The sequence below is a fragment of the Kwoniella pini genome, chromosome 10 (genome assembly GCF_000512605.2).
Source record: "Kwoniella pini CBS 10737 chromosome 10, complete sequence".
Classification (NCBI taxonomy): Eukaryota; Fungi; Basidiomycota; class Tremellomycetes; order Tremellales; family Cryptococcaceae; genus Kwoniella; species Kwoniella pini.
In genome coordinates this window covers 1,070,698-1,086,780 of record NC_091725.1, presented here as the reverse complement: position 1 = coordinate 1,086,780, position 16,083 = coordinate 1,070,698, and the positions used below count along the sequence as shown (strand labels likewise).

At 47.9% G+C, this 16,083-nt stretch overlaps 5 protein-coding genes across 5 annotated transcripts; 1 reads left to right on the top strand and 4 right to left on the bottom strand.

Moving 5' to 3' along the window:
• Positions 1-266: 266 nt before the first annotated feature.
• Positions 267-4,830, bottom strand: I206_107204 (uncharacterized protein; the record flags this gene model as incomplete). The annotated part of the gene is made up of 11 exons (XM_070203474.1): positions 267-306; positions 361-533; positions 584-669; positions 726-2,416; positions 2,720-2,774; positions 2,851-3,468; positions 3,753-3,852; positions 3,911-4,021; positions 4,069-4,260; positions 4,308-4,573; positions 4,632-4,830. The coding sequence occupies 11 exons, from the start codon at positions 4,828-4,830 to the stop codon at positions 267-269; spliced, it is 3,531 nt and encodes a 1,176-aa protein (XP_070059575.1).
• Positions 4,831-5,428: 598 nt separating this feature from the next.
• Positions 5,429-10,289, top strand: I206_107203 (uncharacterized protein; the record flags this gene model as incomplete). The annotated part of the gene is made up of 6 exons (XM_070203473.1): positions 5,429-6,067; positions 6,118-6,226; positions 6,440-6,691; positions 6,828-7,444; positions 7,608-7,646; positions 7,719-10,289. The coding sequence occupies 6 exons, from the start codon at positions 5,429-5,431 to the stop codon at positions 10,287-10,289; spliced, it is 4,227 nt and encodes a 1,408-aa protein (XP_070059574.1).
• A 20-nt stretch (positions 10,290-10,309) lies between these two features.
• I206_107202 (uncharacterized protein) lies at positions 10,310-11,343 on the bottom strand (the record flags this gene model as incomplete). The annotated part of the gene is made up of 6 exons (XM_019156975.1): positions 10,310-10,390; positions 10,448-10,537; positions 10,602-10,704; positions 10,769-11,089; positions 11,146-11,186; positions 11,239-11,343. 6 exons carry the CDS (start codon positions 11,341-11,343, stop codon positions 10,310-10,312), a joined length of 741 nt encoding a protein of 246 aa, XP_019009693.1.
• A 184-nt stretch (positions 11,344-11,527) lies between these two features.
• I206_107201 (uncharacterized protein) lies at positions 11,528-14,399 on the bottom strand (the record flags this gene model as incomplete). Its single annotated transcript, XM_070203472.1, has 9 exons — positions 11,528-11,660; positions 11,713-11,918; positions 11,977-12,142; positions 12,217-12,508; positions 12,553-12,888; positions 12,941-13,039; positions 13,092-14,018; positions 14,074-14,224; positions 14,292-14,399. 9 exons carry the CDS (start codon positions 14,397-14,399, stop codon positions 11,528-11,530), a joined length of 2,418 nt encoding a protein of 805 aa, XP_070059573.1.
• A 477-nt stretch (positions 14,400-14,876) lies between these two features.
• On the bottom strand, positions 14,877-15,978 carry I206_107200 (uncharacterized protein; the record flags this gene model as incomplete). The annotated part of the gene is made up of 4 exons (XM_019156977.1): positions 14,877-14,973; positions 15,059-15,178; positions 15,245-15,457; positions 15,515-15,978. 4 exons carry the CDS (start codon positions 15,976-15,978, stop codon positions 14,877-14,879), a joined length of 894 nt encoding a protein of 297 aa, XP_019009695.1.
• Positions 15,979-16,083: the final 105 nt, after the last annotated feature.

The following is a 16,083-nucleotide window of genomic DNA, read 5'->3' as shown; positions in this document are numbered from 1 at the left end:
GACGTCTTCGTCATACCTCTTCTCCGATTACGTAATTGGACTTCTGCCATCTTTGATAGAATGCGCACTATATGATTGTTCAATTACTGTTTATGCATGTCACTTCGTAATGTATTATGCCCGCTCGCAAGTTGATATTGCTATATACAAGTCACACCCCTTTCTTTCTATGTACAACTATGTGCAACTACATGTACAAATATCCAACGATACCACTTATCGCTTATGCGCCCTCGGCCTGCGGAAGAATTGTCCTTTTATTATTCTTAGATGTTGTACCCTTGAGATCGTAGCATTCTCGCCCATCTAAGATTTAATCAGCACATTTCAGATCGTGCATGGTACTATCGCGATACTCACTGATCTCTTTTCATGTTCGCTTCCTCCAACTCAAGTTTCAGCTTCTTATTTTCAAGTTCGAGCATATTACGGCTCGCCTTAGTCGTTTGCAGATCACTCTTTAGAGCAGCAAAGGCTTCTGTCTCAGGTAGTTGCGCATCGTTGAACATACCGTCGAGTTCAGTGTTGAATGCCTAGCGGAGAATCAGCAAATAAATGATTTTCACGGTGTGGACCAACTTACTTCATATATCACATCTAGCTCGATTTGCGTATCTCCAAGTTGTCGTTGAAGCAGATCTTGATGTTCTCTGGACCTCAGAGCTTGACCTTGTAGCGTACGGATTTGTTGAAGTTGCTGGCTCACGGTCAGCCACCTCTCTCACTGCTGTTACGTACCTGCTGCTTCTCCTCAATGAGCTGCTTTGCCAATATGATAGCTTGTGTATTGGCAACGTCTGCTTGACGCAGATGATCGTCGACTCGGTCGACAATTGAAGTAATTCCCCTCGCGCACTCGTCCATGACTATAGCATCTATGTCTTGTCTACCTGACACAGCATGACGTGTAGCTACGTGCTCGTAATTTTCATGATCTACAATCCGCTGAGTTTGTAAGCTCATGCTCAACGTAGAACAACTTACGTTTATATTCCTTCTTTGGGGTGATCGAGGGAGAGACGTATTCCGATCAAGTCGTTGTACCAAGTCCTTAGTCTTTCCTTCCTTGTTTATCTGTTTTCGGAGTCCAGCAACCTCGGATTTGAGGCGCTTATTCGATCCTTGAGCATCATGGATCTGTTGGTTAGCTAAGAACTTCTCACTCCCGCTCACCTTTTTTGACGTCAAGTCTAAAGCTGTCTCGATATCCTGGCAATCCTTCATTTGGATGTCTTCCATCCCGACACTAGACCTCAACGAGGTGACAGAATTATGAGAAGCTGATACTGTTCTGGGTGTAGTGAGGGGTCCCGACGATCTGCGAGTGGCATATTTCCCAGATGAACGACGGCTACCAGATGCATTGGTCGCAGAGACTCTGGAAGAATTGGACACATCTCTTGACGTGATGGGGCTTCGAGTCGGGGACCTCTTACGTGGTGTGAGATTATCAGCTGAGTGCTGTCGCTTGGCGGCAACAATGCCGGTTGTCGTCGACTGTCCATGAGAAGCTTCGCCTTCTTCTGAGCCCTTTAGGGGTACTGTTTCTCGTCCTACCGATATGCGTCGACCGCCACCAGAAACGATGCGCAATCGTGTATGTGCAGACCCGATTGTTGGTAAATGAGAAGTTGGGCGAGAGGAAGGACTGAGTGTCGAGCCGGGAATGGGACTGCGTGGACCGGCAGGGCGAGGGGACACAATCTGTGGAGTCGGACTAGATGACTGACAGGGCGAATTGAAGAACGTATCGTCCGTCGCTATGACGGGCACTAGCGACTGAGAGTCTTGATTGGCGTTTAACGGGATCAGAGCCCGTGGGGTGTTGTCTATCGTAGGACTAAGAATCCTGACAGGCGACGGCGTTTTCCGTATGATGCGCAAAGGGGCCGTCGTTGGAGGTGGAGTTTCAGAGCGTACTATCTTTGTCAGCGTTATCACCAGGTCCAATAACTCACTTATAGCTCGTAACGAGACCTCCACATCATCCAGACTGCGTCGATCAGAATTATCCTCCAGTTCATCGCATCTTAAGTCCTGAATTGCATCTCGTGACGCTACAGATTTGCTGTTATTTCTCGCCAAATCCAAGCGTGCATTTAGATCTACTTCGCTCTGACCGATAGTCTCTCTATATGGTGCGCCGGCAATGAGTTCTCTGGAAGATTTGATAAGACCATCGAAGGGCGAAGTGGACCGATGGGAGAGACGCTTGCGAGAGGTATCATCCATAAGGTCCATTGTCGAAGAACGGCTGCCAGTCGATCTTGACCCTTTGGTGCCGAAGATGTCACTTTTACCTGACACACTGCCCGCGCCGAAGAGGTTGCGCGATATGGCATCAAGATTGAGCATAGATGGTCGTAGGCGATGTGAGGTGGCGGAAGGAGTAGTTGGGCACGATGTTGTACCAGTCCTGAACTTGAATATACCATATTTATGGACTACCATGTCAGCCAAATCTTTACAAACAATGACTTACTTGTCGTCACTACACGTTCCACCACTTCGCTACTGTCTATCACCATGCGTTCTTCATTGGCAGCATCGGCTGTTGTGTAGGAGAATCGACATAGACCGCCGGACATAGGTTGAAGACGAATGCACAGCAGTGGATCGCTGTCGCCAAGGGTAATATCGGGGGCGGTGCCCTCCTCGTCAATGTGGATCACTACTTTGGCCTGCATTGGTCAGCTTCGTACTGGGATAGAAGACTTACTTTGCGGTGAGCCATCCACTCAGATCTGTTCCATATACTCCAGTAGCATCTTGCTCTACCCATAGCATCCCCCGCTGACGCCAAGGATATATCGGATTCACTCATAAGGACTCGAGCTGGACCGCACATACGGGTAGAGTTTAATTTGGCCCTCGCTGAAGCCTGTGCTGACCAAAGATTGTGAATGAAGCGGATCTTGTCTCTGCGAGTTGCCACGGGATCGAGAGCAACTGAGTATGGTGGATGTACAACGGTATAAGATCGGAAAGGTCGAGCGGACCAGCGCCCAGTCTGGTCCATAGGTGGGCGTTCGAAAAAGATATGAAATTCTGATATTAGCCATGTAAAAGTGTCATTGAACTCACCTCCATTCCCTACGTCCGAAGCGATTACATCCAAAATGTCGACTTCTCCTCGAAAACTCAATTTGTCTTTTTTAACTGCAGTCTTTTCCAACGCTCCGGAGCCTCGGGCAAGCTTTTGTATATCGTCAGTCCCGGTGATCCTCCTACCACTGATAGAACTCGATTGTCGCTTGACAATCATCAATTTGTCGTTGAACAGGAAAAGAGTGCAATGCAGGGGAGTAGCAGCTGCATGTAGCGTGGGGGGTGATTGCGAAGCCAAAGATCCGAAGGAGGCCATAGACGGATTTGAGTTAGATGACATTGATAGTGGCCGAGACCCTAGGGAGGACAACGGTCTAGATGGAGGTGAAGATGCAGAGGGGTACTCGGCTGGTAAGTCTTCTACATCGAGAGAATCGACATAATCTCGATTGTTGCTGAACAACTTTGCCTACACTCGATTAGGGACATCCAGATTTACTCAGTACTCACCGGAAAGTCTTCAATATTCCGCTCCAAATTGTACATCACCGTCGCTCGAACAGTCCGGGGATCAGGCTCGCATCTGGCGATACCTGATGCAATTTCAATCGCTTCAAGCAGTTGAGTTCGTTGATCAGACAAGGGCGACATAGATTTAACCATAGCTGAGCCGTTAGCTCATTTCCTCTTGGATCAAAACTTACTATGCCAAAGCAATGTGTATCTTGGAATCCTCTGGACAGGCTCCATAAGCAGTTCTCGTAACCCTATATTCCCGATTCCAGTTGTTTGGTATTTCGTACTCTGTCAAGCGCATCAGCTATACACCTATACTCGAGCTTAATTTGACAGAACGACCTACTTCAATGAAGATTGCAAAACCTTGAAATCGTTTTAACGAGTCTTGAAATAACCTCTGCGATTCCTCCTGCTTGCTAAGATAGGTGCGGTAGGGGTCGAACGTTCGCAATGTCTTGAACTATGAGACATTAGCAGCATAACAGGAGGTTTGTTACTCACGTGTCTCAGGCAGACATCTCCAATATGATCCTCGGCTTGACCTCTCTCCCACATCGCCTCGAGATCGGCCAGGAAGGCGGCCGATGCGGGGACAATCGCTTCAATGTTGGCAAACATGGCTTTGGCCTCGTAAGGCGGGATGAGCTGCTGGTTAGGGTCACGGGAGAAAAGCCGGAGGCGGTCGGCATAGCTCTATTATGGATCAATTAGTAATGCTTACCAATGTGATGAAGACTCACCGTTTTAAGGGCGTGTATACGGGACAGATAACTTCTTTCCGTCTTCACCAGTTCTTCAATCAAATTCTGCAAACGGTTTGCCATCTCATTCTTCCGAGCTCCAGACCATCCGGGGCTCGGTCCATCAGAGTAGTCCTCGTCTCCATTAGAAGGAGCAGAGAGACGAGCCGGAGTGGTAGGTCTACCATTCGTGACGGAGGAAGGAGTGGGAACGAAGCCCAGAGGTTTCAATGGTTTTCCCAAACTGGCCAATAAGTTTGCGGATTCTACAAACCCTTGTCATTAGATGAAGTCTCTTTCTTTTTGGTCTAAATTAAAGCTCACCTTCTCCCTGTTTCTCCAATACGACATCACAGATAAATGCCCTTCTCGTTAATTTCTGCCCGCTCTCTTTGTCCGTCGACATTGTACTACTGTTAAGATCTATGGGTTTGCTCGGAAGAGGTGGGGGCACAGGTTCAGCTGAGCGATGCCGCACCACATGTTGCTGTTTCAGTGAGGACGATATGACAGTAGACGGCATATCGCATCGATGAGATTGACAGGTATCCTCTGAAGCTGTGATACTGGATTTGCGAATATAAATTAGATTGGATTCTGTGTGTCTTGGTCGTTTGACATGTGTTGAGGATGCATCGAGACGCGCTGGCTCTGCTCGAATGTTATGTCACGAAGAGTATGAATTGTATGATGAGTTGAACTGCGGGACAGGTCAGGGTGAGGCAGTGAGAAATCTATATGGGAATGAATATATATATATCTCGAGTTGAGTGATTCTCTATTTTCAACCAAAACATAATATGTAAACAAACTACTATATAGTACTAGTACTACGTATGATGACTATAGCGCGTATTTACGTAATTACCAAAGGTCAGGACCTGGCCAGTATTAAACATTGGCGGTGATCGCCGACAGATATGCAACGATGAATGATCAAGTTGTCAATGACGGCTGATGACAACAATTCTACTCACTAGATTGTCACGACCGCTGTTCAATAGCAATCCCATTTATGGTATACTAATGACAGCTTTGACTCATCACGCTTCATAACAATGCGAATTTAAGTTTAGAAAACACGCAGTGCTTTTCATTTCCATCGTCGAACTTGCCGGAACATGCCCACCAAGTCTCCTCGTCGTCAGCAATCTACCCTATCATCCGCATCTTCCAATAATCGAACGGTCCGAGCTCAGTCAAAATGCTCTCCCCACTTGGATTCATATCAAGCTGCTAACGGTGCCGATCACCAATCTGACAGACCAGTCCTACCAGCAGAAGAATACAATCCCTTCGCCGAATGGCAGCATGCAGAGGATCCGCTCCAAAACAACGGCGGGCTTGAGCCTGAAGCTGGTCCAAGTGACTATTGGAAACGGGGAACGCCCTCATTGCGTTCAACAATAGAAACAGCCCCTATCAATTGGCGCAAGCTTAGCGATAAGCCCTTCGATCCGGATACCGTTGACGATGGTCCCCGAGATGTTTTCTGGACTTCTCACGCCGCACCTCTAGCGTCGCAATCTTTGGAAGATCACCCTACGAATACAAACGAGAGCGACGAATACGAATACGAGAAGCGATTGAAAGAAGTTATGGAGCATGAGTCTTCCTCCACTGGGTCACGCATGAAAGGAACGTCTGCGCATGCCAATGGGAACGGATATGACCAGACTTTTGCAGAAATTATAGGCGTCAACGGAAATGGAGATCTCATGGGTGAGGAGGAGTTTGGGAGGATGAACTCACCTCAAACGGTAAGTCTATCGCCTGTCGTCAAGGATTTAACTAATCTGAAAAGCTGCAGGACGGCGTCTCGGAACGAACCCTGTCAATTACATCGAAAGATCCGAGATATCGAATATCGCAACCATCCAACGCATCACCAAGTGCAGGCAAACGAGCTTCCTTCATCCGTAAGTCATCTTCGGTCTGAATAACGCTAACAATGGTAGATCCGTCCATTTCTCGTCTTCGATCTCATATGCGAACACCTTCATCTACTACACAGCATACCACTCGACAACCACAGCTTGCCCATCTACGCACTTCCAGTCATTTTTCTCAGATCTCGGAACCTAAATCAGACACACTGTCCATTGGAAGCAATTATTCGCAACGTCCATTAGAGATTATGACTACCACTATTTCTTCAAATCAATCTACACCTTTCTTCGTTTTTCATCCTCTTCGTCGGTTGTCCATACATCTTTTCCAGAAACAAAGCAACCTTAATGCTGCCCAGGTTACTGACCAATTCACCGGAAAGCCCACGGTCATGGACATCCGTGGAATGATCGCTGTAGGTACTGATCGTGGATTTGTAGCGATCTACGGTTTTGGCCAGGACTTAAAGCAGATTTTGGGCAATGAAGGAAGCTGTGAGTCTATTCTAGCGCAATGTCCGCTGATCTGCAGTATCTCCTGTTACGACTATAACGATATCATCTGATCAAACGTATATTGCGGTCGGTCGAGCATCCGGAAATATCCATCTATACGACTTGTCGAATTCAGCGAGGCCGGCGCGAACATCCATTGCTCTAACCCTCCAACAAGTCTTATCGGGTCGTCGTGAAGGTCACTTGCAGGATAGTCGCATCATACACATCGGCTTCGTTGGAGCTCGCCATACCTCCATTGTTAGTGGAGACGAATATGGCCGAGCCTTTTGGTGGAGTTTAGGCAAGGTCATAGGCGTAGAGAGCAACGATGTCGTCCGCATGCTGGGCAGCTATCCCGAGTCCGGAGCTGAAGCCCCTAATCATCCTTCGAAACGGTCAACATCGCTTTTCGCCGCCCTTCCCCTACCCTTGGACGAAGAAACCCACACGAGCGATAGTTTCAACTTATCGGCACTCCTGACTCCAACCAAATTGGTCATCGTTGGTATGAAACCCAAACCCAGGACTTGGTATCGCAAGATGAGGGAGAATATAGGAGGAGGGACTGGAGGTCTAGCAGGTACCGCTGCTTGGAATAGAAGTGATACGAAAGATCCCGTCTTAGCCTACTCCTGGGGCGTATCTGTTCACGTCATATACGTGAAAGGTGATAAGGAGCCAGAATTTGTTGAAGGGAAGACTCTTCATTTGCAAGAGCCTATCAGAGCCCTCCAGTGGTACAATGCGAATGTGAGTTCAAGCCTATGAATCGTGCGCTAACGATTAGCATATTCTTATCATATCATCGACTCAACTCATACTGGCAGATGCACGTACTATGACCCCCGTCGAAACAACGTTGTTGCAAACTCGACTGTTAACCTGCCAAGACCTATTTTCTGGCCTGTCCAAGGCGTCAGTAAATAAGGCGCCTGAAGCTATCGCAGGCAGTGTCAAATTTCACCGAGAAAAATTGTTTTTACTTGTGAGTTACCTTGACGTTGAATTGAGCTGATGACGTAAGACGAAAACCACCCTTCAAGTCGGCACTCTGCTGCATTGGAACGATCGAATCCTTTCTCATGTTCACCAAGGGGATTTCCTGAGCGCCATACAGACCGCTTTGGCGTATTACGAGAACCGCGCGGAAGGCAATACCATCAATCTTCCCGATGATCTAGAAGAACGCAAGGTGGTAGTGTCGACTCGATTGCGCGAACTACTTCTAGCATCGCTCCGATGGGCCTTCTCCCCAGATCGCCTAAGGGACGATTCTCATTACGGTCAAGGTGTCGATCTGACTGGTCTTTTTGAAGGCTTGGCGACTGCATCGATAGAAGCTTGTCTCTCGATGCAGGATACAACATTTCTTTTTGATGAAGCGTACGACCACTTTGCTCAGGCTGGTATACAAGGTATCTTTCTTCGATTGCTAGAACCTTACATTCTGTCTGGACGAATACGGAATATTCCTCCGACCATCTTCCAGGCTCTTATCTCAACGCACGAAGGGAAAGGCGAACTCGATGAAGCCGAAGCTGTCATCTGGAATGTTGATCCAACATCCCTAGATATCAATCAAGCAATCACGTTGTGTGAGGGACACGGACTGTGGGACGCGATGATCCATGTGTACACGCGAGCGATGCAAGATTATGTCGCCCCTTTGGTAAAATTGATCAACGTTGTTCGTGATATACAACAGCACCGCCTAAATCGGCCATATCTGGCAGGTGCTTTAGATGATCAAGATCTAGAAGGCTGGGCACCAAATGCTTACAAACTATACGCATACGTGGAGTCGGTCTTGTCAGGTTCATCGTATCCAAGTGGGGAGCCTCTTCCTGATTACGAAGCTAACGCTGCTCGTAACGAAGTCTACTCCTTCATTTTCGCCGGACGCACGATATCCTGGCCTACTAGTAGCGACTTTGTCCTTACGAGTGACAGCGTTGAGCCGCCTTATCCTTATCTCAACTTGTTATTGCGATTCGACACCGAAGCTTTCCTGCACTCTATGGATATCGCTTTCGAAGACTCATATCTGAACGACACATCTGGCGCTATAAATCGTCAGTCTATCGTCAACCTCATGCTCGATGTTATGGACCCCGAGTACTTCCATCCCGGTGATATTACCTTTCTTCACATTTTCGTTGCCCGAAATCTGCCCAAATACCCTCAATTCCTATTCATCCCGCCATCAACCCTTCATCGGATACTGGTCAGCTTGGCTAGTGATCCCGATCAAAGTACTCGCGAAGATCGGCAATTGGCCGCCGAATACCTTCTTTCCGCTTATACGCCTCACGACTCCGATGTAATGTTGGAATTATTCGATCAGGCAGGATTTTATCGTATCTTGCGAACCGCTTACCGGCGTGAGCATAAATGGGCGAAGCTCATCTCGACGCTTCTCAAAGACCCAGAATCTGACGATCAAGTCTTTGTCGGCCTGGACGATATAATAAAAACCGCATCAGCATCTTCTGAAGTTTACACAGCAGTGTCCGACGCTCTCCCTCAATTGCTTTCTCTTGGTGTTCGTCAGACAGCTCTACTACTGGACAGGGATCTTCCATTATGCCATGGTCAAGCTGTGGAAGATTTGGCACCGGCGCCCCTCAAGCAAATGGCGTATCTTCGTTGTTTGTTGGAGCCGGACAGCGAAGAAAACGGTATGAGGCAACCTTCTGCTCAGGTAGATCTGCCTCTCCGTCATCTGTACGTCAGATTGCTCTGTCAGAACGAGCCAGATCATGTTGTCAATTTCCTGGACGCACGTGGGCCAGCCTTTTTCGACTTGCAGCAACTGGTCAACGAATGCGAAGCATGCAGAAATTTTGAAGGGCAACTATGGTGTCTAGATCGACAAGGCAAGACGAAAGAAACGTTTAATACGGTTGGCGACATCCTGCGCGCCACAGGAACAGAGCTCAATGAGGCCATTCTCGCCGATCAAGTTGGTACCCTTCACATCTCTTTGTCAACCATTCAGGCAGTCTCAAAGATGGCCACACGATTATGTCAGGAACATTCACAATCATCTATTACTGGTGAGGTGGAAGATTTATGGTTAGGTGTTCTACACGAAATAATCGAATTAGTCCATACGACGTCCGCTATCCAGCTGCCGGGTCCTGCAGACGCGATCAACATATCCATGGCTGCCCTAAGAGGTATAGTACAAGAGACTCTGGCATCGCTGGTCTCCTCATCGTCCCCTTCCCTATCATTCCCTCGTCTCTTCAAGCGGCTGGTGAATGCATCTACCTCCACATCTCCTCGCTCTAAGAAGGGTCGCACCTATGCCGAATTCCGGACTATCCTTACCGGTATGCTTGATTCTTATCGAGCGGAAGGCGAGATGCTTAGCATGACTACTCGACTAGTCGAAGCGGACTTGTTCGAAGTTCTAGCGGAGCTAAAAAAAAGGAGGGAAAATGGGTGGAGTGCTGACTTGAACAATTGTGCCATATGCGGAGAGCCAGTGATAGGATCTGATGTTGTTGTTCAGGCGCGCGGGACCACCTTGCACAGCGGTTGTGGGAGAGGAGCAAGTAGAGACGCTTGTAATGGTAGAACTGTTATATAATCATGCATACAACAAAGTGGCTACGCCTGTTTCAAAATTTCCACTATCTCGTCCCGGCCAGAAATCTCTGCCAATAGTTGTGGAGTCTGATTGTCCTCGTCCTACGACACAAAGGCAGGTGAGTGTGCGTGAGAGAGGAATGAGATTGCGGCTCTCACAATGGCTTCCCTGTCTGCTCCGTGTCGCAGTAACAGCTTCACCATCTCTACATGCCCTCTATCAGCAGCCAGGTGCAGGGGTGTATATCCCTACGAACAGAATCAGCGTACACGCGCGGCGTTGCGGCAATTGGAGTTGCTCGCAAGCACTCACAAACGGGTCTTTCAGATTGATGGTCCGCGGGTCTCTCTTTATCAAAGCTTGCACGATCTGTCTGTTGTCGTCTGACACAGCATCGTGTAATGGACTGGCTGATCTGATACCAGTGAACAAAGTGTCATGTCAGTGGCTTTCGCAAGAGAGAGGCGGATAGCACACACTCAATATCGTCCTCTGTTTCCTCTTGCCCAGACATGATACTGACTTTGACACCTCCTATGGGGTTATCTGCTCGACCTTGACTTTTGTCCCGGTTCCCCGCATTCGAAGGTTCATCGTCTAGATTTTCCAAATCAATGTCGTCTTCCTCTTCTTCTTCTACAATCCCTGCCCATCCTACTTGTCTCGCTATCTCCAAGTATCGTTGACGCGCCATCTCTTGCCCTGCCTTCTGATTCGGTGAATATTTGGCGAACTGAAGTGCCCAAGCATCATACTTAGCTCGAGGTGCCGGCGAAAAGATGGAAGGACGGTTTCCTTCCCTACACAATGAAAGTGAGCTCCTGATATCTGTATAGAGTGCCAAAGCGGTACGTACGGGCCTGCGTGCGTGTTCAAGAATTTGAACAATCCGTATAGCTACGTCATTCCAATCAGCGGGATACAGTCTTGAGATATGCGAAATGTTCACCTCCAATTTCAGGTCGGTCGAAAGTGAAGCTGCTGACGGCGCGGAGGACAGCCATGTCGACGCGGCAACGAACTCCTTCTGAGTTTGATCTGCCTTGTCAGACATGGTGCAGACAAACTTCAGCAGAGGACGTCTATCGTAATGCTAGTGAAAGGCACACCGTATGAATACAGAAAAATCGCACAGCCTTTGCTATGGCCTGCCCGTAAACAATAATAAGGATGAAATCACAAAAGTCGTTACATCATCATTATTTACGTAGGTCATTTATATTCAGGGTAGAAATCGACTACCATATGAATGGAGCCAGAAGCAAAAGTATGCAATGCGCTATCGGGAGCAGAGTCCATGTCCATCTGCTACCGAACAAGAATGCTGATATGGCCAAGGCGATGAGACCTGAAGAAGATGCCTTTGTCGCGCTAGCATATCTCTTGAGCATACTTCTTTCCACACAAATGACCAATAACTCACTGATCTCGGTGTTTGATGACTGTGCCCTGCACATATAGTCCAACCATCAGGAGGGCTGGTCCGGCGTAGAAAAGGTTGTGTTCAGCTGCTAGTGGATGTTTCCAGTTGATCCAAAGACTTCGACCCCAGACCAGTAGCGATGTAGCTTTAAAAGGCACCAGAAGTGTCATAAAGAAGGATACGGTTTTACCAAATTCGATAAACATCTAGCAGCGCATAAAGTGAGCTGTGCAGTCGCAGGAAAAGAAAGGGCACAGTATTCACCTCAGAATGGTCGGACCAGATCAGCAATGTCCATAAAACGATGAGAGAGACCACATAGGCCAACTGGTGAGGTATGATTAGATAGACTAGAAGCAGCGGTACACCAGCACGGAAGGCTATTCGTGAAGATGTCTGCGTCGGAAGCGACTGTTGGGCATGGACACGTCTGATATAGAGAAATTGCAAAATCAGTTCAGATGTACATCTACACTAGTAGTGAGGAGTTCAAAATTCGCTTACGGAGACAATGGCGAAGTCGATGGAAACAGTCTAAGGCAAGTGTGTCTGGTAAGAGATATAGTTGAGTCCAGCACCAACCAGCTCATGCAGGTCATTCCGTACGTCCATAAAGCCATGAAGACAATTACAGGTAGCAAGGCAAACTCGTTTGTCCCTAGTAGCAGTGATTCCAGGCGGAAACGCTCTTTGACAAAGATCTGCACAGTATTCCCCAATAACAGCAAGGCACAAACACCGAGAAGCCACCGTTTTCCGAGTATTTTGAAGCCATCGCTCAACGAGGCAAATATTCCTGAATAACGCTAATCAGCCAGTGCAGAACTGACAAATGCTCACCTTCTTTGCCGAAGCGCTGTATCTGAGCTAGCATGGCAAGCGCGGTCCATCCTATAGGCCATGCAAGGAAAGTCATTCGGTATCGAGAAACGATTTTGGCCAAAGTTCCGCGGATGTAGACGGAGAGGCGTAGATGCTGCACTGGACAGCCTTCCTGTTGATACACTTTCACGGTTACGCCGCTACGATCATGAGGCCCAGAGCGGAAAGGAGCAGCTCCCAAGTGAGAGTGCAAATAGATATCTCCACCGACATGCGGGTAGTATTGATCTTCCATTGCAGACTGACCAGAGTCTGACATTATGGATGAGGTATACCGTATGATGGGCCGAAATCCTATATGCGTTATGCTGTGGTAAATGTACATTTGGGCATCATTGTCACTTACCTCCACAGTCTCCTGTTTGGATCTCAAGTCGCCGCACGAGTAAAGAGGAAGAGGCCAGATTACCAAATCGGACTAAGAAGCTGGTAGGGATATGGGATGCTGGAGTCATAGCTAGTCCTATCAGCAAAAGCCGGTAGCATTGTATGCTCACCCCAAGTAGAATCTTCAGTCGTCGATGTGACACGGGGACCAAAAGCAATTATCTCGTGCGAGTCACTAGCCACCGACAACAAGCCTTTCCCATTGACCAGTTTCACATCTAGAGCAAGAAGCGTTTCTTCGGGTCGGATGCCTTCACCGGGCAAGGGAAAGGGCGCTTCAGAGTGTGTAGGGAATGGAAGTTGCTGGACGCTGAAAGATACAGTCTGGCATTCTTCATCGCAGTGCAGTGCTTCCACCGATATTCTCTGCGTAGCTGCGTTGGGCCGGAGAAGCACCGTCATGTCTGTTGACGAAACCGAGAGGTTTTTGAAGGTGCGAGAGGTGGATGGGAATGTCTGCTGGTCGTTCAAGAATTTTCCACGGGCGATGGACAGCTTCTGCATACGCTTATCTTGTTGTGCCATTTGTATCAGTGATTCGGCAATGAGCCATCGAAGCTGGTGACACCACACCATAGCTTGATGATCTATGCCCGTCCAGACTGTCGGTATACCAGTAGTATAGACCGCGAAGCCGTTATCTCCAGATCCCAGTGTCGAAGATAGCGCACAGCTATCCGATACGACTTGTGTATCTGACACGCCGCCGCAAAGCGAGATTAGTAATGTTTGTGAGGGTTTAGCGATTTTGGTGTAAATGCTTTCCATCTCATGTTCGATGGTAAGAGGGGGAATGGTGTGAGGTGTAGACATGGTAAGAATTATGTCAACCTTGGGAGCTACATCCGGATCTATGACAGCTAGCCTGGCAGCGATTCCACCCATCGAATGAGCAAGTAGGGCGACCTGTGATGGCTGCTGAGAGGGAGACATGTGAAGATATTCCAAAAGAATGCGCTCAATAGCATGTCGAACGAAATTCGCCTGTTCAGACAGCGTTCTCGCTGAGAAAGCAGAGAACTCCTCATTGAAGTCGACTTGGAACATGGTTAAATCGTAATTCTCTCAGCTTCTCGCAGGTAAGGAGCTTACTGGTAAAGAAATCCAGCTTTCTATCCATTCTAGACTGTCCCGTCATAGTCTTTCCGTCGGCATATTGTCTAGAAGCAGCGGAGGCTATTGATCGTACTTGTTGATAAGAGCCAGCATTCCCTGGTATGAACAGTACTGGATATCCTGTGACCTATAATCGCAACATAAGAGGCTTCTTTGCACGCGAAATACAAGCCAACAGCGGCTATCTCACATACCTGAGACTCTATGTCCAGGCCTTGCTCGCGATATAGGAAGAGTCGATACCGGTGACCGGGATCATCCTTCCACTGTATCCGTTGATAAGAGGGAGACATCCAGCTCATTTCACAGCCCCAGGCTCCTGATTTTGACAGATCATCCTGATAGCATTGATAGACTAGTATGGTAATTGCAATACTGATGAAAGCGGAGAAATATGTGAATGTTGGAGTTCCCACCAGTTTCTGACCTTGGGTGAAGTCGGCCGCTCGATGGGTAATTTGACGGCCCCATACCCGAAGCTGAACCATGAGTGCTTCTTAGGTGCAGAGAAAAGTATTGAGCAAATGATAATCAAGTTACAGGAATCACATGAAGGATGAAACGCAGAACAGGTTGGAACTGGCTTTATTTGTGTCGAAAGTTGCTCGCTATCATCTCGTTACGTCATCAGCTAATGCCATAATTACATAGTAGAATTGAGGTGCAATTATTTGGGCCGCTTCACTACTCCCTATAATTATGGAAAATCAAATGCAACAAGTAGCAGCGGCTACAGTGTCAGATATGCTGATGCAGCATATAGCAGGTATACAACAAATTTACGGTAATAAAATGGCAAAATTATTCTTCTTCGGACCATCTTCCAGGACTGCCTTCTTCCGCCATTTATCGCTGTTAGCCTCCTGACTCGCACACCTACGCCACAACCAATAGCCAACTTTGCCTCCAGGCCGCCATTGTTCTTTCTCCAATGTGAAGCCGACTGTCTTCATCAGCTCACGAAGCGACGTCAGGGATAAATAGCGTGAGTTTGTCAGACAAGGTAGAGGCAACACCAGGAACAGCAGAGCCGAAGTAGAATCCGTCTTCAGCTGTCTGTGGATGAGTTGCAGCATTCTTCCTATTCAATAATCGCCATTAGTTCGAGTATAAACGATTCTCTAGCTAGCATACGTAGAGATAATACTTGCCTCTTTCTACAGGCGAGCTGACAAAATTGAGCACCAAGCTACAGCTAACAATGTCGAAAGCTTCCTCTTCTTTTGATGGTAAGGGTCGATCGAAGAAATCTTGCTCGAGAATATTGGGATGTTGCGAATGGAGGTCGATTGGGTTGTTCTGTATCCACCTCGAACAGCTCGCAAAGTTGGTCGGGACTAAAGCTCCTATCTCGAGCATACTGTGGTAGGGAAACTTTGATCAGAGTCAAACGCGAAAATGGATGAATCGAACTCACTGTAGCTTTGTTGCCTCTGAAATCGCTTGTTGCTTGAGACCTATTTCCTCTAACCACTTCACTAGCACTTTAGAGCTATCTCCTCCCCTTTCGCTTGACTGGCCAAGAGTGCTTGCCACCTGATAGGCAGTCAATCCCCCCAAGGCGTCAATCTCCTGAGCAATCGAAGCGAGTTCTTCCTCGATCGTCACGACCGATTCATTTTTGGTTGATGCTGACTTGAGGATGCGCTTCAAGACAGCTTGTCGTTTGAGCAGAGTGTGGAAGCGGCTGATTGTCGACTGTGTGACCTTACGCGAGACCACCGATCGTTGTGAACCCTTTTTTCGGGAACGGAAATCAGATCCTGTGTGTGAGGGAGCGTCGGCTGAACTTGACTTTGACGTTGAGAATCCTGCTCTGTCATCGAAAGCGGAAGCAGAGATCGGTAATTTCCTGAGCCTTCTCGCCTTGTTCCCTCCCATTGGGAAGCCAGATTTTGCCAATCAAGATCTATGCCAGAACCGAATGGAGCAGAGCATTAGCGTATCAAGAGAGAAAAGTCACGAATTGCTAAAGAGAAAATCATG